The sequence below is a fragment of a genome, unplaced genomic scaffold (genome assembly GCF_019419815.1).
Source record: "Pyrus x bretschneideri cultivar Hongxiangsu unplaced genomic scaffold, Pyrus_bretschneideri_v1 Contig27, whole genome shotgun sequence".
NCBI lineage: Eukaryota > Viridiplantae > Streptophyta > Magnoliopsida > Rosales > Rosaceae > Pyrus > Pyrus x bretschneideri.
The window spans coordinates 2,174,516-2,195,920 of record NW_025999579.1 but is presented as its reverse complement, the minus strand read 5'-3'; the positions used below and the strand labels follow the sequence as shown (position 1 = coordinate 2,195,920).

The window sequence follows — 21,405 nt, the reverse complement described above, 5'->3', positions numbered from 1 at the left end:
CAAAATGCTGATTTTATGGATAGATAATTCTAGGGAGACTATCTATTTAAATTATATATATTTCGTAAACCATATGACGTGGTTGTGAATGATTGAATTATTACTTAGTATTGATTAACGTGTTTATTTTTTATTAGTAAAACATCACATGATTTATAAATTTGGTCTAAGAAAATTGATCAACCTAGCATAGTGAACACTCTGAGCAAATGGCATATATCCGTACAAAGGGTGTGAACACATAATCCACATAATGCACATACTAATGACATGAGAAAATTAAAGAAAAAGAATCTAGGATGATGAAAATATACGATCTGTTGCACATATTTGGTTCTCATAGTGCAGAAAATTATATCTTTACCTCTAGATAGCCACATGTTTTTATTTTTTGATGTCAAAAAAATTATAGAGAGGAACCACTTGGGGTTCCAAAGTTCTTATTAATTATCATACAACACACGTAAATCAATTGAAGCATGTACATTATAAAATCAAATACAAAGACTAGACTTTAGTGTGTTCGAACTTCTAAATTAGCTAAGCATCAGCAGATGTATTAATTAGCTCAGAAAACATGTCGAATTTGTTGCAGTTGGAAGTGTTGTAACAACTTCATGATATCCAAATACAAAGTGAGCTTCTATTTTTTTGTTCTTCCTTCTTCCTTGCTTCTTCCCGATTAGGCGGAGCAAAAATTTCTACAAACTAGAATCATACGGATCTTCTCCATCCCAAACGAAATAGGCTATGGGTTTCATTGTTTCATCTCATTTGAGATTCATCTTGCCCTAAAAAAAGGCTTTTTCTTTTCAGGGTATGGATACAGAAATCATTGATGGATGGGAAGGTATATAAAAGAGAGGAAAGGTAAAAGTGCCCAAAAATCAAACTCTGTCTTGCGTAAAGTTGCTAGATTACGTTTAACATTTGAGGAGTTGGTGAAATGGGATATTTTTTTCTTTTGTAACAATCTAGCCACATGTATGGTTATGGTATCATGTGAATAAAATCACAAAACCTTTTATATATACCAGAAAATATTGGATGCCAAAAGTTTGATAAAGAATTATGAGTCACTAATTGGCATCTATAGCAAGCTACCTAGTATCCCAAAGCCTAAATTTGTGGGTTGCAAAGGGAATTTAGGTTATGTTGATGCAAAAAAGCTCATGTAAAAGGAATCTTTCTTTAATTTGACCACCAATATAAAACGTAAAAGGATTCTTCTTCTCTAAGCCTTCCATATTTCCGCATTTGAATATTACTAAGATTGAATTTTGCTGCTGCCTTTGCTTGCATAGCTCATAACCATTTTGATCTGTTTTTTTCCCCATGACCTCTATTTTTATATAAAGTTGTCTAACTGGCATGCTAGCTTGTTTTGTTTTGTTTTTTTTATTGAAACAACGATCCAGGGTAGTAAAGGATTAGTTGAACATAACTACACATCAGAGTTTGGTTGTCAGATAACTACAAAAGCCTATGCTCCGCTTGCAAAACGAGTAGAATGAACCTAGCCCCCAATTTTGTTCCTCAATTACCATGGAAACATCAAGATATAAAAGGGGCATATATTGAGGGAATATCCAACAGTACCGTTTTGTTTCCTTACCAATATGCATGGAAATTGAAATGAGATAGTCATATGTGCAGAGTCTAAACCAGAAAACAAACGGTAAATACGATTCTTTTTTTTTTAATGAACGACTTTAAAACATAAACTACTGGTAAGTTGAACAACAGAAGACAAATTTGTGCAAGTCATAAACATCAATGGCCCCTACAGAACCCATATATAACATAATTTAAAACTGATAATAATACCACATCATCAATTCACCATTACAACAAGCATGGCACAGATCAACCCCACGCTTATCTTCATTTCCACGAGGAGAAGATGTCATCATGATTTTGGCTAACCAAGTTGCCAATAAAAATGAATAAGTACAATTTTGGGCTGCCTACTCCATCGACTGGAAAACCCTAGCTAGGTCCGATCGAAAGCCCTAAAGAACAACATCTGAGCGAATCATCGTCCACCACCCTAGTCACAAACCCTACTAAACTAAACTGTTTTTCATCATTATAGCGTACCATGCATTGTATCAAGATATTCTATAAAACCATTGTTGCTTTACATAATTTCATGCGTATTCAAGTAGCTGGTCCTGATCAAGGATCAACTAATTCATAAGCTTTATAAACTGATGCAGGACCACCACCAATATTGTCGATATTATTCTAATTTAACCACATACCTATTTCTAGGTGTTGGATTGTATCACAAAAGGCCTCGGTGATATTAAGAGTGGAAACTCCTATATTTACTGGTACATTATTTTGTCATATGACCCTTGTGGGATCCTACTCTTCAACACTAATTATTGTTTGCTTATAAACATTATGCGGGTACAGGGTTCATTATTTGCTCTTGTAGGATGCTTCTCCAACATATATTTTAACCACTAACATGTTAATTAAATAAAACGCAAACTTGAGAAAAAGCAAATTGTGGTAGCTCCTCATCCCATTTGCATGGACCACTTTGCTTAATTATACATATACATATGCACATATAATTAGTGATGTGAATCAACCGGACAATTGGTGTATCAATATATAGAGAGACTCTGTCCTTGTGATCCCAGATAGGAAGAAGAACTAGACCCTGCTGTAGGGTACATAGTTTTTTTAAATCCAAAGTTGTATTGCTGCGTCAATGGTTTCACACAATTATGTACAACAAAGATATTTAGTTTTAGCTTATCTTAATAATTATATGTAGGTCCTAATAAGTTTAGGTGTTTTGTTTATGCTTTCTCAGTGTTAACTGGGATCCACATAGACATGTCCTTCTACATGCTTCTATAATTATATATACATTCCCTGCTTCATCATCTCTATCATTATGTGATTTACAATGATGACAATCGCAATAGTTAATCATGATTACGCGGAGAGAGAAAGAGATCATCTCATCTCAATATTATAAAGGAAAACTTTTGCTCACTACCGTCAAGTGAGAGAAGTTTTTAATTGTGACAGGAACACAAGTGATACATCACGTGTTTTAATAAAAGTGGTGAGAAATTTTATTTTTTAAGTTATTAACTTTTTAGCACACATATCTGACCATTTGTATAGTGACAAAGTGATGTACCACCCCGTGTATCTGATCACACTGAAAAATCTCTCGTTAAGTGGGGGTGATGCTCATGACTCTATTATTATAGCTGGATGAGTTTAAATTTTGAAATCTATGTAGGTGATAGACACAAGTAATAAGTAAGATGATGAACTTTATCGCAATTTTAGAATGATGAAAAAAAATATACCCGTATTATATGAACATATATATGCAATTTCTGACTTTTCTGACTCAAGAAAAAATGTTGAGTGTCAATATGATTAGTACTAATAGACTTATAGCCCTAGAGGCATAACTTTTGACAAACATATAATGGTGACAAGTTCAACATGCGCCCACAACAAGGCAATACGTAATTGAAACATAAATTTAGAAAGTGAGAGAAGTTAGCTAGGGGTTATTAGATTATAAACCTCCTCAAAGATACATTAACATAGTTTGTGGGAGACAGTTTGATTGCTTATATACTAGTATTAACTGCCAAAAGATATTAGGTCTCTCCAAGGTTAGGTACTTTAAACTAAAAGGTCATGCTTGATCATTTAATTTAGTAACACTCAATTTCATCTTGTTGATTGGAATCCTGAGTTCAAATTTTATAATAACAATCACGTCGATGCTTGTTATAATTTGCCTCAGCTCCAATGCCCAGTTTTAATCACATCCATATCACTTCATTCTCTTTTTACCAACACATAAAAATTAAAGAACCGTTTGATAACCATTTTGTTTTTTGTTTTTTTTAAACTAAAAACTCATTTGATAACTACTTTCACTTTCCAAAGAATTAAAAATTAAAAACTAAATGTAATTACCAAATAAGTTTTAATTTTCGTTAAAATAAAATAAACAAAAATTAAAAACGAAATAATTATCAACGCCCACTCACACTTTTCAGTCGAATGTACAATGATTTGATTGAATCTCATACAAAATAGGCATGCACAAGAACTATTTGTCTTCGATCCAGAAAGAGTAACATGTGTTTTGGGCTTGAGGCCCAACAAATTACATCGAAAGGCCAATTCATCGTCAGCCCACATTGGACTAGCCTTGATGCCTAGGTCATAGGCGCAGGCGCAGCCCCATTTCATAGAAAACTCACCCAAAACGCAGCGTTTTGTTAGCTAAGGAACGTTTAGGTTTTCATTCCTCCCAGCAATCATAAACCCTCCTCTCACGGTGAGCTCTCTCTCTCTAAAAATGCGGTCTTTACAGCCTCTGCAACTCCGGCGGCTCCTGCTCCGCTACCTCTCCACCTCCTCTTCATCGCCGTCGTCTTCCCAAACACTCCAAACCCACATTCCATTCCTCCCCCAAACCCCCACCCATTTCCGCCATTCCCGACCCGCCATAGTCACCGGAACAAGCTCCCACTTTCTATCTCTACCCCATTTCTTTCTCTCTAAACCCTTCTCTTCCTCCGCCCCACCGACCCAAGATCCAGATCAGTCCGAATTAGCTCAGTCTCTCTCCTCCGAGCTCCTACAGGATTCTAGCTCCGACCCCCTCTCCGTAACCCAACGCCTCCAATTGAGCTTCTCCCACATCACCCCGACAGCTCCTCTGGTCCTTAACGTACTCAATCAGTCCCCCGAGGCCGGCCGTACGGTTTTAGGGTTTAACCAGTGGCTGATCTCGAACCCTAATTTTGAGCACACGGACGAGACCCTCTCGTATTTTGTGGATTACTTTGGGAGGAGGAAGGATTTCAAGGCGACCCACGATGTGATTGTGAGTGCAGGTGGAGTTGCTGGGTCGAAAACCTTTGCTTCCGCCATTGATAGGCTGGTGAGAGCTGGGAGGCCTGCTCAGGCTGTTTCTTTCTTTGAGAAGATGGAGAAGGATTACGGGTTGAAGCGCGACAAAGATTCGCTGAAATTGGTTATCGAAAAGCTTTGTGAAAACGGTTTTGCGAGCAATGCTGAGAAAATGGTTAAGGGTTTGGCCAATGAGTTTTTCCCTGATGAATATATGTGTGATCTGCTGATCAAGGGTTGGTGTGTTGATGGGAAGCTCGAGGAGGCGAGGAGATTGGCTGGAGAGATGTATAGAGGAGGGTTTGAGATTGGTACTACTGCTTACAATGCGATTCTTGATTGCGTTTCCAAGCTTTGTAGGAAGAAGGATCCCTTTCGCCTTCATTCGGAGGTGGAGGAAATCTTGGTGGATATGGACACTCATGGGGTTCCGAGAAATGTGGAGACATTCAATGTGTTGATTAGTAATTTGTGTACGATTAGGAAGACAGAGGATGCTCTGAACCTGTTTGAGAGAATGGGTGAGTGGGGGTGTTACCCGAATGAAACTACATTTCTTGTGTTGATCAGGAGCTTGTATCAGGCGGCGAGGATTGGGGAAGGGGATGAAATGATCGATAGGATGAAGTCTGCCGGGTTTGGCGAGGCTCTTAATAAGAAGGAATATTATGGATTCTTAAAGATTTTGTGTGGCATTGAGAGAATCGATCACGCATTACGTGTTTTCAAGAAGATGAAGGAGGATAAATGTGAGCCGGAATCAAGACTTACGAGCTGTTGATGGGAAAACTGTATGCTCACAACCGCGTCGATAGAGCCACCGCCCTGTTCAATGAGACTCAAAAGAGAGGGGTGCACTTTGACACAGAAGGCGTATCCGGTGGACCCGTATTTCTTGAAGAAGAAGAAGGAGCTAAAGGCTTTGAAGAAGGGTGTGAAGAAGGAGAAGAAGCGGGAAACTTTCCCTGAGAAGATGGCAAGGAAGAAGAGACGGTTGAAGCAAATTCGATTGAGTTTCGTAAAGAAGCCGAAGAAAATGCAGCGTCGAGCCTACTGATGAGATGCCATTAGAAGTCGGACTTGTCAAATTATCAAAGGGGAATGACAATTTTGATCAAAGTTTCTGTTTTTGGAAGTTTGATCGTTTGTTTTCGTTGATGTCGAATGTAGTTGCCTTACTTTTGAATTGTTGTTTTGATCTTATAGTTGGTTAAATTAGAAATAAACCGGACTTTGATTCATTTAATTCTTCAGTCTATGCGACATTTATCTTTCTATTGTGTGCTATAAAATAACCTCGCTGTTCTACTTAATTTACATCTTAATTTACATTGTCATTTGCATGCGTGATGTTCTGGTTTATACGAAATGTTTGGGTCTGACAGGTGGACCATGTTACCTGACCGACCATACAGATCGGATTCCCCTATGTCCGTCCTATCTCTATCTAATACAGGATTCTCTGATTATGTGGCGTCCCATCTCTATCTAATACAGGATTCTCTGTTTATGTGGCTGGGCAGATAACATGGTTCACCCGCAGACGAACCAAAGAATTTCAACCGGTTTAGCCATTTTCTCCGGCATAGGAAATTGCAAGGTGTCGCATTCCAACAGGGTTGCTGAAGCTGCTCAAAATGTCCATTTGTTTACTTGTTGACCTCTTGTTTCACAACCGATGTCGGATCTGAAACTAGCTTGTAATCAACTAATCAACTTCCGAATATATACATCGTATCCGACTTAAATACGAAAATCATACTTATTCAAAGAGTTTGCGAATTAGAAAAGACAGAATAAAAAAAGTAAAACGAAAATATTTTACTGACCAAACTGAACCAGTAAAGTTGGGGGTCCTCTGTTGTAGGTTACATTCGATTAACTCATCTAGTTTTAAGGGAGAGGAGTAAAATCCTAACTCAGATCATCAATCTACACTCTTCACATCAAGAAAGTCGCCAGCCGGATTTCTACAGGCTTGACAGACTTTCCTTCCAGAACCGGATTGATCTGTCAGTCCCACAGGTAACGAATGCAGCCTCCGTTGGCGAGTGTGCAAGCCAACGGAAAGCACCAATATGATTGGAAGGCCACTTTGCTACTTTGTCTGCTGTCACAGCATCCCAGATAACAATCTGCAACCATCCCATATTTATCAATTGAAACATTTCTTTTTCGGTCTCCTATCAATTGAAACTAACCAGCACATTTATCTAAATACAGTAAGAGCAAACAAACCTCATTGGTTGGTTCGTCGATGGACAGTACAAATTCTTCAGTATCATTAAAAACAGCCTGCAGATAAGTTTATAAAAGCACCTATGATATTGATACATGAGTAGTTTATCACCAACTTTAATATTTCCTGATTTGGGTTCCTCGGACTGGGCAGCGGAGTGGAGAAAAATTCTGGTCTAGAATTTTACGTAGTTGACAAGAGGACTTATGTAGCCGTTTTCTTTGGCATAAGAAATTGCATTCTCAAATCCTTTTTAGAATTCTTAAAAGAAAAAACCACCAAAAGAAAGCCATTCCGGAATACCTGACACCACAGTTGAGTATGTGTAGCTCCGATATATTGATTAACCAGTTTCCCAGTGCCAACTTCCCAAAGATTCACGGTAGAATCCTTTCCAGAAGATAGAACGAACCTAGAAGACCAGCATTTGAGTCATATCCCAAAGAAAACAGGAAGGTTGTGAAGTCGAAGATTTAGAAAGAATTGAGGGGTGAATCAAAGTTACAGTGATGTTTTAACACATCTCAAGCCAGAGACTTGACAGGGATATAAGCAAAATATTCCTTAGCCATGTTATCCAACATTTGTGAAACAACTTAGATGCAGAAACATCATTTCACATAACAAAGTCAACCCTCCATACATGTACTTTCACAATTTTCCACACTTTCATACATATCATGTTTCAGGGCTTAGACCTATCCTATGAGCCATATTCCATACCTTTGATCCTTAGTGAAGCTTGCACTGGTTGCCTCTGCTGTGCCATGTGCGGGTATGGAGCATGCATACTTGGCAGTTACACCATCCCATAAACAAATAACATGTCTTTAGAAGCTGTAACATACTTGTCAACTGTAGCTGAATACCTGACCTGATGCACAAATATGTGGATTTGAATGCCCTCATCGAATTGTATTTATCTATGAACAATGTATAGCAGAGCTTGAAGCATGAATAAAGAGATGGAGTCAACCATATACCTGATTTATTGCTCTGTTAACATCGATTTCTGGGGCATTTGCAGATAGGTAACACTGTAAGGTATTGACATCATACAAGTGTGGAATTGTATGATCTGTCCCTGTGGTTTTATTGATAGATATAAACATCATTAGAAGCCAATTCACGGTATTGACATCTAAATGTAAACTAATACTTTCGGACATTACATAAGACTAAGATCATTATAAATTCTGTCATAACATTACAACATCTTGTATGAGAAAATGAAAAAGTATGATATATAACTAAAATATTTGATGAAGCTGGTATGGGTAAATTGTAGCAAGAGTAAATTTGAAGCTGGTATGGGTAAATTGTAGCAAGAGTAAATTTACAACAGAACTTCGACTACGAACCAAGACAAATGTACACATTCCGGGAAACACCAACTCATAGACTGCATAAAACATCAAATTGGCTAAAGCGACTTCACTCCACCAAGAAAATAGAAAATAACAGGAAAGAGCATAATATTACCAGCTAAAAGAAAATCTCCAGAAGGATGAAAACATACTGAACGCACCTTGTGTGTATCCTATGTCATTAAAAGGACAATTTATTAAAGGAGTGTCGTTGTATACTCTGCTTCAATCTAGATGAGATGACAAGCAAAACCTGGATACTCTGAATGCCCTCTTTGCGGTCATCTTGTAAAAATCAAAGAACCTGAAAGTAGTAACAAAATTGACATAAGGGTTCAAAGCGAACTCCTGTTTCGTTAATGGTCAAGGGCTTTGGAGAAGAGGAAACAGCAACATGACTAAAAAGGGAAGAAGAAGAGGGGGAAGAAGATATAAAGAACTTATCAATATATTATCTTGGAAAGTAAAGAATCCATACTTTATGGTCTGATCTTTTGACCCAGATATAACAACAGTGTTCTGAGGATGGAAATCCAAGTCATTAATAGGCTGCAATTAAATTGGAGTAACATTAGACATAAGGGAATATCCCGAAGACATTGCCTAATTGACTTTAAATGAAACATGAATAGAATCCAAGTAAATCCACACGTTATATGTAACTCTGATACTACAAAGTTTAAATTATCAGTTTACTTTAATCATTCTCTGTGTAATGTGCCTAGACAGGATGGTCTACATTGGATGATCACAGAAAATGGGTGCAACTAAACAATATTTGTGGTTGAAAGAATAGATTTTTCATAAGAAAAACAATATTTATTGATCAAAATTAGGAACAAAGGTTGACTTACTTGTAAGTGGTCATCGAATGTGCGTATGACAGGTCGCACAGGACCATCTCTAGCCTCGACAAGCATCATTTGCTTAATTTTTGAAACCTAAAACATTTTAACACTGCCTGAGAATCAGATTGGGGCCATGTTGAAGAAAGAACCAATTCTATGGCTTAGAAGAATGAGCACCTCTAAAAGCTTTATTGATGCGTCGGAACTTCCAGTAGCAACAAGCTTCCCGTCGGGACTAAAACCTTGCACATCTGGCAATATTCTAAGTTTATCCCATCAGAACAAGTCCCAGTGGAAAGTGAATTTATCATGCTAAATTAGTGAATCAATGAAAATAAGTACCCATGTTATGCAATTATTTTTTCCCTAGTTATGTATAACTTGTGCTCTGAAAGATGGCGTGTCTCATGCTTTGGAAAACTATTTGATGAGCCTTTTGTTTCCAGCACAGCACTGTTTGTGCAAAAGAAAATTCTGTAAATAATATTCCTAGGAGTTTTTCATGATCGGCTTGCTTTTTTCACTGAGCAACTAAATGATAAGTACCAGAGCCGAACGTTTGGAAGTTTGTTTGTAACCTGTTGCAAATCTAAAAGGCAACAAGCAGTAATCAAATGACCGAGAAACCTATTCAGAAAAACATAGTTACCCAAAATCAACAGCAGCAGTGCGAGTAGCTGGGATTGCACCATATCTAGAAGCTACTGATGTACCCTAATCATATGCAATTAACCCCTCTCAATATCTCATCTTTCTCCACTGTAATCACCTTAGAACCAAAACTTTCTTTACGAGTTTAAACAATGCAACATAACACTGAAAATAGAGGGAAAAAAAGCCTTGTAATACAAATACAAACCTTGGAAACCAGTTCAAGAAGCCTATTACGTGGGGCTTCGGCATTCAATGATGTCATTGTTGCCGAAGCAGCAGCACTTGCAGCCTGTGAATGAGAAAGATCACCAAAAATTCACAATCAACCTTAATATTTGAATTAAACTCTTCTCACCATGGATTGCAAAAAAGGATAGGTCACCGCAGTACATTGGTACAAGGCAGATTAAGCATCAAATGTAGTGATGTATTTGGTAACACAGAATCAAATCAATCTCCAATCAACGTATTCGAATTCCAAACTTAAAACCAGAACATCCAAAGTCTCATTACATCTTAATCCTCATCTACCATAACTACCATACCATTTTCTCCCCAAAACCCAAGAAAAACTGGAACTTCAGCAGAACCAAATGCTCATGAAGTTCCCAACTAAGTCAAGTTTACAAATTTGAAATTGAGAGTAGCAGATTTTCCTACATTTTCCCGGAAACCAATCAATCAGCGAGCCAAAAAAAACTTCACTTCCAGATTGAGATTGTAGCATGTTCTTCATACCCAACTGAGCTTAACTACTCGTTTCTTCCCAAAAACCAAAAAATATTGAATATTTACGTTGAAAATTCAATTTCTTTAGTTTTCCAACACTATGTCAGCAACCAAAAAACACACATGAACATCTATACATACATACATATATATATATATATCATATATGTAATGATGAAGAAGTAGAGGTAGTGTGCTTGCCTGATAGAGATTGCTGTCACGGAGATGAGCGACGATGAGGGAACAGAGCTGCCTGTGGAGCTTGGCGTCCTGCAGTGTTTCTTCCAAGCTGTTCTCCATTTTTCTCTCCCCTAAAACCGCTTCGTCCCCAAAGTTTCCGCCTTTACTTTCAATAAACGACATGTCGTACAACCCCTTGATATATATATATATATATAGATTTTTTTTTCCTTTCCTTTGGATCCGTTACATTATAATATACTAGCGACAGTCCACACTAAATAAATCTAAGTTGGCTAAAGTAAATATGTTTCTACCCTGCACTCTCAAGTTCCAGGAACTTCGCAAATAAGCCCTTTCAAATTTAATTTGGTCACAAACACAAAGAACTTAAGTGTTTGTTTGGAACTGCTTTAAAATGGCTGAAAATGTTTTTTGTAAAAAGAAAAAATTAGAATCAATCTTTAATAAAAATACAAGTGAATCCTGAAAAAATACTTAAAGTGTTTCCTACAAGAAACACATAACCAGTACTTCTTACATGAAGCACTTTAAATGCTTTTGAAACTTAGAAATATTTTCTTTAAAAACACTTTTACTCATTTTAAAAACACTTCTAAATAAGCCATAAATCACCGATTTATATTGCACATACTATTCATGTATTTAGCGTTTACAATTGATAAGTAATTTTATTATAATTTGATTCTTGAAATGTTTTTCGAACATTAACATTTTTTTTTTAAAGAAATCACACTAAAAGGATCAAAACTAGTTATTGGTAAGGGTGGGTAAGATGATAGATAAGAATAAGCTAAATCGAGAATTCTCAAACACTGGAGAGAGAGAGAGAGAGAGAGAGAGAGAGAGAGAGAGAGAGTAGACTAATTAACTAACCAAATAATTGTAGGCCTAATTGTAGTACATTAAATAAAAAAACAACCAAACATTTGAATTACACAATAAAAGACAATCTCACACTAATTAAATAGGGGAAATGGATGGCCCCAATGTGTTGGAGTGTGCAACTAAATAATGCCAAAATAATAGAATACCACTTTATGTTATAATCTGGTAGTTAGAGAAAAAAAATATATATTTGGACAAATTGCAAAGACCCAAATCATGAACATCTAACCACTCGGTTGGCTCTATGCTTAGAGATGAATTTCAGGCCTTAAATTTATATTTATACAACACGTATTGAATTCGATTTCTTGCAACGGTAAACCACATGACGATGATTTTTTTTTTCTTTTTTAAAAAGTAGGATAACTAGTGGTAAGTCACGATTATCCATATCTTTTGGAGGTCGGGAAGACTTACAGAGGCATTTCAGCCTTCCTCTGGCCACAAGTCTGGTTTCCACACCAGCAGAGAGGTTTCGAACTCGATACCTCCAGTTTTTAGTTTTAAGGAAGTTTTGTAATCCGTCATTTATCACTAAACCATCAGCTCGTGATTAATTACACAACAATGATTAGAAAACTGTTAAAATGCGTCTGTGAATTTTTTTACTAAAAAAAAATAAAATACTGTGATAAAGTCGCAAACTGATATTTTTATGAGAGAGAAAAAAATCATGACATCTTTTCCTTTCCGAGTGCACAAGCAATTGAATTTGCTATCCACCGACACTTAAGAATGCCTTGTGGGGCCTACATCCTTTGCTGTCTTCTTCACAGTTGTTTAATATGTTTTCCAGTGGCATATATGCTATGTTTTTTTTGTTCCGAAACTGCCCCTCATAGTACAAAGGCATCTCTTAAATTTGTTTTTAATTAACCAAACGGGAAATGGTAGTTGCTCGAGTATGACCTAAATACCCAACTAATGATATAATATTATTTCTGTGTGAGTAAAATATCGGGTGTAACGAGTTGTATATTTTTCTCTTACGATTTTTTTCAAGCATTTTTTTTCTGTTGATTTGCATATGTTGACGCATAGAATTCTTGCATACGATTGACGTATATTCTTCTCTTCTTGTCTCTCGTCCTATGTCAGCTTTTTTTCACACGAACTAATAAGAGACGTTTGAATAACAAGAGAATTTGAACTTAAGTACAAAGCTCTACAGTATATTTTGATTAGAGGAAAACTGCAAAGGGTAAAAATGGAATTTAAATGCATGTTGTGACACCTAGTCACCGACGACAAATCTTCGGTAACATTAAACAGTGATAGAGTGAGAGCTTCAAAGGCCACCAGGCATGTGACAAGAAAAGCCAGCCACACCCCCAGTTCTCTCTCTCTCCTCTCTCTCTCTCTCTCTCTCTCTCTCTCTCTCCACATTTTCTGTGCAGATCTTGAGAGCTAAATCAGAACATAAGCATCACTGTTACAAACTAAACCTGCATCAGAAAATGGAGCCTCAGTGCTTCTCAGCCGTTGGATCCATAGCCAAGCTCACGAGCTTCACCATTCTGCTCGCCTTCTTGCTTTCCTGCTTCACTTTTACTTCTACAGGTCAGTACTTCTTGCTCAAGTTTCCAAATTTAGCTTCTGTTTAGTGTTTTTCTTTGTTTCTGCTTGTGGGGTTTGGTTAACTTACCCGAAAACTCGTTTTCCGATTCGAAAGAATCCAACTTTCGAAGAAATCGTTGGAGGGTAGCTGAATCTTTTAGCGAAGTTTGAGATTTTGTGCTTTTTGTTTCTAAATTTGGAGTGGTGAAGCATTGAATGATTGATATTTCCTATTAAATTGGATATTTTTGTTGTTATATAGTAAAGCAGCTGTATAAATGTCTTGAAGAAAATTGAGTAGAACTAAGATTTTTGACTAATAAATCATGTGCTTACAATAAAGTCAATGTTTTGGGGATTTTGAGGATTGATGAATTGAACTGTGTGTTGCTGGATGTGTTTGCAGAAGCCTATGATGCTCTTGATCCAACTGGGAATATTACGATTAAATGGGATGTCATCAGCTGGACTCCGGATGGTTATGTTGTAAGTATTGATGGGCAGAGGATTCCTTTGATGTGATCATGCTATACATTTACTAGATACTTTGAAGCGGGTTATCGTTGAGTTTGGTTCGGCTCAAATTGTTGTTTTGGTTATACATCTGAAGTTTTTGAGTTAGATTTTAAGTGTTATCAAAAGATGCAGTGGATAATTTGTTTAAATTCTGCACTGGATTTTGTTGTTTGCTTGAAACTGAATCGGGAAGAAGAGATACTAGGTTTTGATTTAGAATTATCTTCTCATCTGTGTTAACATCAATAGTAACTTTGTTGGTATTGCTCGATATTTTGGAGAATTTGATTTAGTATTCCATTACCGATCATTTCCATTACCTAGGAGCTCGATTTTTCCGATATATAATCCTTTATTTGCCTTTTCCAGTGAATTTTCTGATACGAACTATATTTCTGAAATGGCAGGCAGTAGTTACAATGTTTAACTTCCAGCAGTATCGACATATACAAGCGCCAGGTTGGACTTTAGGATGGACATGGGCGAAAAAGGAAGTAATCTGGAGCATGGTGGGAGCACAAACAACAGAACAAGGGGATTGCTCAAAATACAAGGGGAACGTCCCACATTGCTGTAAAAAGGATCCCACAGTTGTGGATTTGTTGCCTGGAACCCCCTACAATCAGCAGATTGCAAACTGCTGCAAGGGGGGAGTCATGCAATCGTGGATCCAGGACCCACCCAATGCCATAAGTTCGTTTCAGGTAAGTGTGGGTGCTGCTGGAACAACGAACAAAACTGTCAGACTGCCGAAAAACTTCACATTGAGAGCACCGGGGCCTGGATATTCTTGTGGGATAGCAAAGATTGTTAAACCAACCAGATTTCTAACATCGGACAAAAGGAGATGGACCCAAGCCATGAGTAAGTTCAGAACCACTTCTTTCTGTGCACACCAAGTAGAATAAATTTCGATTAGGGCTTTGGGTGAGTTGATTGCTAAGGCATTTAGAGTAGTTTGAGCATATGAACAAAACAACTTTGTAGTTTAAGCTGCACTTAAAATGTTGTTCCTAGGGTTGAAAGATGCATTTCGACTGATGAGTATGGTATTAACACTTTAAACATGAAAGAATTTTCATGCTTTATCTAACCTCTACGTCCTCTTGTGGCAGTGACCTGGAATGTTACATGCACGTACTCGCAGTTTCTAGCTCAAAAGACACCCACGTGTTGTGTTTCGCTCTCCTCCTTCTATAATGAAACCATAGTGAGCTGTCCCACTTGTGCCTGTGGCTGCCAGAACAACGCTACAGAACCAGGAAGCTGTGTAGAGTAAGTTCTCTAATTCATGTGTTTCTTGCATTTCTGAATATTGTTTTTCTGTCGCCTACAAAAATTTCTCGAGTTTTTCAGTATGTTATTCATGTCCAAAGCCGGAGTTTGCAGTAATAGTAAATAAAAATTCTTTCCTCTTTTGCCAATATTTGCAGGCCAAAGAATCCATACTTAGCTTCAGCTGTAGCTGGTTCCGGGAAATCTGCTAACACTCCTCTAGTCCAGTGTACGAGTCATATGTGTCCAATCCGAGTACATTGGCATGTTAAGCTCAATTACAAGGATTACTGGAGGGTGAAGGTCACAATTACAAATTTCAATTACAGAATGAACTACACGCTGTGGAATCTTGTCGTGCAACATCCAAACTTTGATAATTTGACCAAGATTTTCAGTTTCAATTACAAGTCATTAACTCCTTATGTTGGCTTAAGTAAGTCTTTTCTTTGCCCTTCATTAATTTTTGTGAAATATATATCTGCAGTTCTTCTGACTTTTATTGACATAAAATTCGGTTATACTTCTGGTTGTGCAGATGATACAGCCATGTTGTGGGGAGTAAAGTTTTATAACGATTTCCTCTCGGAAGCTGGTCCACTTGGAAATGTGCAGTCAGAGCTCCTATTTCGAAAGGATACATCAACTTTTACTTTTGAAAAGGGTTGGGCTTTCCCTCGAAGGATTTATTTCAACGGAGACAACTGTGTAATGCCACCTCCGGATGCCTACCCATGGTTGCCGAATGCCAGTCCCAAACGTATTATTAGCATACTTGGTCCAGTCATGACCGCCTTCGCATCTCTGGTAATCTTATTGGCTTATGCGTAGTGAGTATGTTCGGGCTAGGCGGCAAAGGCTATCAGTTTTATCAATACACTCTAGAATTTCCCATCAAGTTCAGGTTTCCCCAAGGCTTATGGGAAATCCAAGTGATGATGTCAAATGTATTAGTGCTGTGGCTTCAAGCTATAAAAGCGGTTCAGGTGCACTCCGGCTTGACTTTCGCTACAAAATTCTGTTTCGTTATCTGTTACACGTATTACATTTTTTCTTTGTCACCACTGTTATTGTTCAAGTTTAGCTGTTGTGCGATTATTTAGAACAATCCGAGGTGAATATGTTGTTAGTGCTATATGATATTTCATAAGAAATTAAAGTTGATGTGTGAGTCTTGTTCATAGATTCCTGTTGAATTCAGAATCCGCGTATCGTTTTACATACTACAGATTGAAAACAAGAATAAAATTGTGTCCTGGACAGATATGGAAAAATTGTGTGAGATTATACTGATTCAGATAGAGTGTACAATCTATACCGAATTATCGCGCACAGGACCACATCTGTCGCTCTGACCTTCAAAAATTTATCAGGAAAGTGAAAAACATAAAGAAAACATTATCAGAAGCACGGAGGCTGCCTTTTGTAAGATTGAAATAGAGTGTACATGGCCGGAGTTAGGTAGAGACGGGTATTCATCCGGTGGGGGCAGCATGCATTCATCGCCATTGAAGTAAACCTTTCGAGGAAACGCCCATCCTTGCCTGAACGTGAAGGTATTCTGGTCCTTCTGCATAAGCACCTCAGACTGAATATTTCCTGATGGCCCAGCTTCCATTAGTAGGTCATTGTAAAACTTCATGCCATAGAACATACCAGTGTCATCTGCAGATTACAGTCAATCACGCTCGAACATTAGGACGAAACTCAAAATTCTGAGAAAAAGAAGCTTCAGAAGCTCGCGATCGCAACACTTACTGACGGATTGGTAGGGGACGAGGGGCTTGTAACCAAAGCTAAAGACTTGAGTGACGTTGTTGAGATTAGGATGCTGTACAACGAGCGTCCAATCTGTGTAGTTCATCCGGTAGTTGAAATTGGTGACGGCCATCTTGACCCGCCAGTAGTCCTTATAGTTTTGCTTGACGTGCCAGTGTACTCGGATAGGGCACATATGATGCGTGCACTGAAGCAACGGCGAATTATCCTTTTTCGGTGTGTTTATTCCTGCCTTGTGTGCCAAGTTTGAGTCACTCCTGTATGCATTGTAAAAGATTTTCATCCAGAAATTAGGTCAAGTGTGTACAAAACTGTATAATGTGGATAGGGTTGTTGAGGCTTACTTGACACAATTTTTTATGTTGTGGACACCCGCAAGCGCAAGACGGGCAAGGAACAATGGTTTCGTTGTAGAAAGACGAAAAGGAAACGCAGCAGCTTGGATTCTTGGACGCTAGAAACTGCGAATACGTGCACGTCACATTCCATGTCACTGCATTACAAGGAAAATACATAGAAATTAGTAAGAGATACTTGAAAGATGAGAGAGTAGGAAGATCTTAGAAATATGAGTGAGGAAATCTTACTAAGTGCTTGAGTCTTTCGCCGGCGATCCGCCGTGAGGAAGACTGTGGACGGCACGACCTTTGCAGGGCCACAAGTGTACCCCGGTCCGGGACCAAGCAAGGTGAAGTTTTTGGGCAGTTTCACCGTCTTGTTTGAAGTGCCGGCTTGCCCGACACTCACCTGGAAGCCAGCGACTGCTGCTGAGGGATCCTGTCCCCAAGACGCTAGGACGCCACCTTTGCAGCAATTAGCGAACTGCTGGTTGTAGGGAACTCCGGGAAGCAAGTCTACAACCGTTGGAGTTTTCTTGCAGCAATGTGGGATAGGTTGCTTTGAATTTTGAACAGTCTCCTTGCTCTGTGGTTTGAGCTCCCACCATTGTCCAGATCACTTCCTTTTTCGCCCATGACCACCCGAGAGTCCAGCCAGGGCTTGGGATTTGCCGGTACATTTGAAAGTTGTTCATGGTCACTGCAGCCTAACATAATTCAATGATGGATAAGAATCTGATTTGTAAATTAATCAACGAGTCGCGATTTTCAAACTCTTAGTTTAGCTTCGGACACTCTGTATTCTGTATTTACAATTTATACACTCACAAGGGGAGCGTCAGAAGTTAATCTGGGAATGTGTAAATCGCTACTCTTAATCATGGACAAAAACAAAGTCACTTGAATGATATCGATCTTACAACATAACCATCTGTTGTCCAAGACATAACATCCCATCTGATCGTTATATTTCCGGTTGGATCCAACGGATCATACGCCGCTAAAGATCACAAAACCGAAAGCAAACATCAGCAAACAAATAAATTAATGAAACCAATAACAGAGACAAAGGTCTGTTTCTTCAAGTTAGATTTGTTATAAAAAAACTTACCTGCAGGTGACAGTATCAAGCAATACAGCACAGCCAAGAATGTGAACTTCATCCAAGACCAAGAACAACATGTGAGGCAGATTTTGTGAGTTGGGTTGGCCTGGTTTTCGATTTCCATGGCCTCGGTTCACCAGATCACACGCTTTCCAGCGGCAGCGATGAGAGGATGAATGAATAGGAGACAAAGATATGTAGGGTGTTAGAAAGGAAAAGGGAAGAGACAATATCAGTATTTGATATATTTTACAATCATACACACACACATATATATGTATATATTACCTTATTTAAATTGTTTATCTGCGACGTGTTTCTGCACCTTGAAGCAAGTTTGGTGAAGAATAATTATGTGAAAGGCTGGCGGGAGAGTTCGAGAGGCTCTGAAGACAACAGCACAACGGTCAGTTTTCTTTCCACACACTGTTGCTTCTTTAGGTCATCTATCACATGAGCTCAAAAGCCTCCCATTTTTAGCCAAGAGAGCATGTTGTAAACTTGTAATTGGATTGCTTCAATTGCAAGTCTTCTGTTTTTTTTTTTTCTTTTACTAACTTGTAGCCAACACCACTTCCACTTTCTGTGCTCGTGCTTGCACTTTCTGGCCTCCGTCCACATTCAAAAATTTACATACATAGCTAATTAAACTCTCAAATTTAGGAAAACATGCAAGGATAAGACTTGTTAATAAACTTTTAACTAAATCGGTCCTTGTAGCATGAGCTTGTAGCTAAATAACGCATTAAAGTGATTGATTGTTTAAGCAAAATCTGACGAAGGTAAGTGTGATGGTCTTGTTTGGTTCACTTCGGTTGAGTTGCATAAAAAAACATTTTAATTAAAAAAAGAAGTGGATGACACCAAACATGCATTAATATAACTCGTTTGTTTTAAATGCGCTAAATAGATCAAACAAAGAATATTGGGCCGAATTGTACTATTGAAAGAACATTTGTTGCCCCAATGAATTACACGATAGTGCTCAAGGGAAGGCTGAAATGCGCTTATGAGTTTTTTCCGTCCCCGAAAGGATTGATTGTCGTGGCTTGACCACCAACTGGTCCTTTTGTTTAGAAGCTGACCTGCATGAGAAATTATGATCAAACATGTGTGTTGTTAAGGAGCTTAAACCAAGTTCACCTACTGATTTTATTAGGTATTTTAATGCAAATTTTGGAATGGTTCAACACAACAGCCCACCGTCAGTATAATTGTAGCTAGGTCATATTTATTGGATCCATTCACGACAATAAGAGATTTAATTTGAGTACTCCACAAGCATGATCTGTATTACCAAAAATGTAGATTATACCTGCAATCTTTGTATTTCTATGTTTGATGTGACTATCGATGGTATCTTGCGTTTCGGGGCAAGCTTGACACAACTAGTAAACTTCCCTTGTGAAAATGACCTACTACCTTTTCCCGCATGCCAAAATGTTATTCCAAACACGCGTTGAGAAAGATAGAAAGATGGGATATACACTCCGATTATACAGTAAAAGCTCTCTAAAAAGACATGATCATTCAGGAAAAATTCTATCTACAACCTTCTGAACAGTTTATGTTGGATCTACAATGTATGTCGTACATTGATGTTAGGACAATTTAGTTTTTAAGGATCATACACGTTCCTAGGATTATAAACTCGATGATACAACTATCTAACTCGCATGAAAAGGCAATCTGAACAGTTTTCCGTCTAGAAATTACAATACTTACACTTGACAATGACTTTTGCATCTCTTTCTCTTCAATCCATCCTCCCCTGGATTAAAAAAAAAAAAAAAAACGAAGTGTGGAATATAAGAAATCATTAGTTTCTAAATCAGACAGGGATTTTTCAACCTCTGCAGCTTTTGTTATATTAGGTACCCTCATGAAATTTTGATTAACCTGTAATACAATATGATTAAAGTGACTTGTCCAAGATTTCCGGTACAAGTGGCCGACGGTTTGGCTAATAGGGGTGTTAATCACCGGTTCATTGGTAGGATTCATGCCCTCCTTGTGCCGTTACTAATTATTCTCGTAATCTTTCTCGGCTTCTTTGTTGTAGGTTTGCTAGGAGTGGTTTTGTTGTTTATGTTGTCGTGCTTTGTTCTATTTTTTCTTGGAGGGGTTTTGGTTTTCCGTTGCCCTTGCCCTCTGACTTTGGTTTTTCTTTATTTTCTGCTTTAATGAGTTCTAATATGCAGCGTCAAGCAGTTCCGCTTTCTCTGTCTCAAAAGTGCATTGTTGGAACTGGATTCAAAACGCCAAGTGGCTTTAGATTCCGAGGTTACTAACTTACAGCTATAAACGAACACGATGGAAAGATCTTTATACTGATAGTTACTAGATCATTTTCGGGAAACAGAGATACTCTAAACATTCCATCAGTTATGTTTCGATCTCCATATTATCCTCTGCTAGTATATGGGTGTCTTGTCTCTCTATACATTTGGATATAATTCTACACATTTGTTCAACTTTTCTGAACTTGATCACAACTCTACAGGCATACAGTGACAGAGTTCAGACACTCCCAATCTTTTCTTGTCCAATCCTTCCAGTTAGTTGTATTGATGAAGAGGTAGCATCTTCAAAACCATCATTTAGGTTTTTGGTCGCGTCCTTAGTGATGGGAGCTGAAGAAAACTAGTAGTAGTGCTGAAAGCAAAGGGGTAGCTAGTGTAGACGATGAAATTGGATTTGAATTAGTAGAGCTGGGTAGGGATGGATATATATCAGGAAGGGGCATCTTGCATTCATTACCATTGAAGTAAATCATCAATGGAAATGCCCAACCTTGCTTCAACGTGAATTCCTTCGTGTTCTTTTGGAGAATAAGCTCTGATTCAACATGTCCACCGGTTCCAGCTTCCATTAGTAGGTCGTTAAGATTTTTTATGCCGTAAAACATGCCAGTGTCGTCTGTACATAATCAAAGTGTAACAGATTGAGAAAAATGAATAGTACTAATGTACAAATATTGTAGTTCCATTGTAAA

General features: G+C 38.0%; 3 protein-coding genes, 1 long non-coding RNA gene and 1 pseudogene across 4 annotated transcripts; 3 read left to right on the top strand and 2 right to left on the bottom strand.

Annotated features, from left to right (window-relative positions):
• The first annotated feature begins 4,357 nt into the window (after positions 1-4,357).
• LOC103930426 (pentatricopeptide repeat-containing protein PNM1, mitochondrial-like) lies at positions 4,358-6,160 on the top strand. The gene is given in 4 exon segments (XM_048587656.1): positions 4,358-5,669; positions 5,672-5,769; positions 5,771-5,977; positions 6,012-6,160. Coding segments are annotated over 3 exon segments (1,611 nt in total). The 3' UTR covers positions 5,972-5,977; positions 6,012-6,160.
• A 559-nt stretch (positions 6,161-6,719) lies between these two features.
• Positions 6,720-11,103, bottom strand: LOC103931790 (annotated as a pseudogene).
• A 2,030-nt stretch (positions 11,104-13,133) lies between these two features.
• On the top strand, positions 13,134-16,369 carry LOC103930406 (protein COBRA). Its single transcript, XM_009339746.3, has 6 exons — positions 13,134-13,400; positions 13,804-13,883; positions 14,321-14,777; positions 15,029-15,188; positions 15,347-15,624; positions 15,727-16,369. The coding sequence occupies exons 1-6, from the start codon at positions 13,298-13,300 to the stop codon at positions 16,017-16,019; spliced, it is 1,371 nt and encodes a 456-aa protein (XP_009338021.1). The 5' UTR covers positions 13,134-13,297; the 3' UTR covers positions 16,020-16,369.
• Positions 16,370-16,454: 85 nt separating this feature from the next.
• On the bottom strand, positions 16,455-18,675 carry LOC103930416 (COBRA-like protein 4). The gene is given in 8 exon segments (XM_009339755.3): positions 16,455-16,853; positions 16,947-17,224; positions 17,312-17,334; positions 17,336-17,460; positions 17,555-17,858; positions 17,860-18,012; positions 18,226-18,305; positions 18,417-18,675. Coding segments are annotated over 8 exon segments (1,377 nt in total). The 5' UTR covers positions 18,535-18,675; the 3' UTR covers positions 16,455-16,557.
• Positions 18,676-19,752: 1,077 nt separating this feature from the next.
• On the top strand, positions 19,753-21,396 carry LOC125479020. The gene is made up of 2 exons (XR_007259743.1): positions 19,753-20,403; positions 20,914-21,396. It is a non-coding gene; the product is annotated as an uncharacterized LOC125479020 (long non-coding RNA).
• Positions 21,397-21,405: the final 9 nt, after the last annotated feature.

What these genes read in the sequence shown, in the direction of transcription:
- LOC103930406 (XM_009339746.3), top strand. Translation starts at nt 13,298, where the DNA reads ATGGAGCCTCAGTGCTTCTCAGCCGTTGGATCCATAGCCAAGCTCACG. An exon ending in CTTCACTTTTACTTCTACAG is followed by an intron (nt 13,401 to 13,803) that starts GTCAGTACTTCT and finishes ATGTGTTTGCAG; the next exon opens with AAGCCTATGATGCTCTTGAT. An exon ending in GAACCAGGAAGCTGTGTAGA is followed by an intron (nt 15,189 to 15,346) that starts GTAAGTTCTCTA and finishes CAATATTTGCAG; the next exon opens with GCCAAAGAATCCATACTTAG.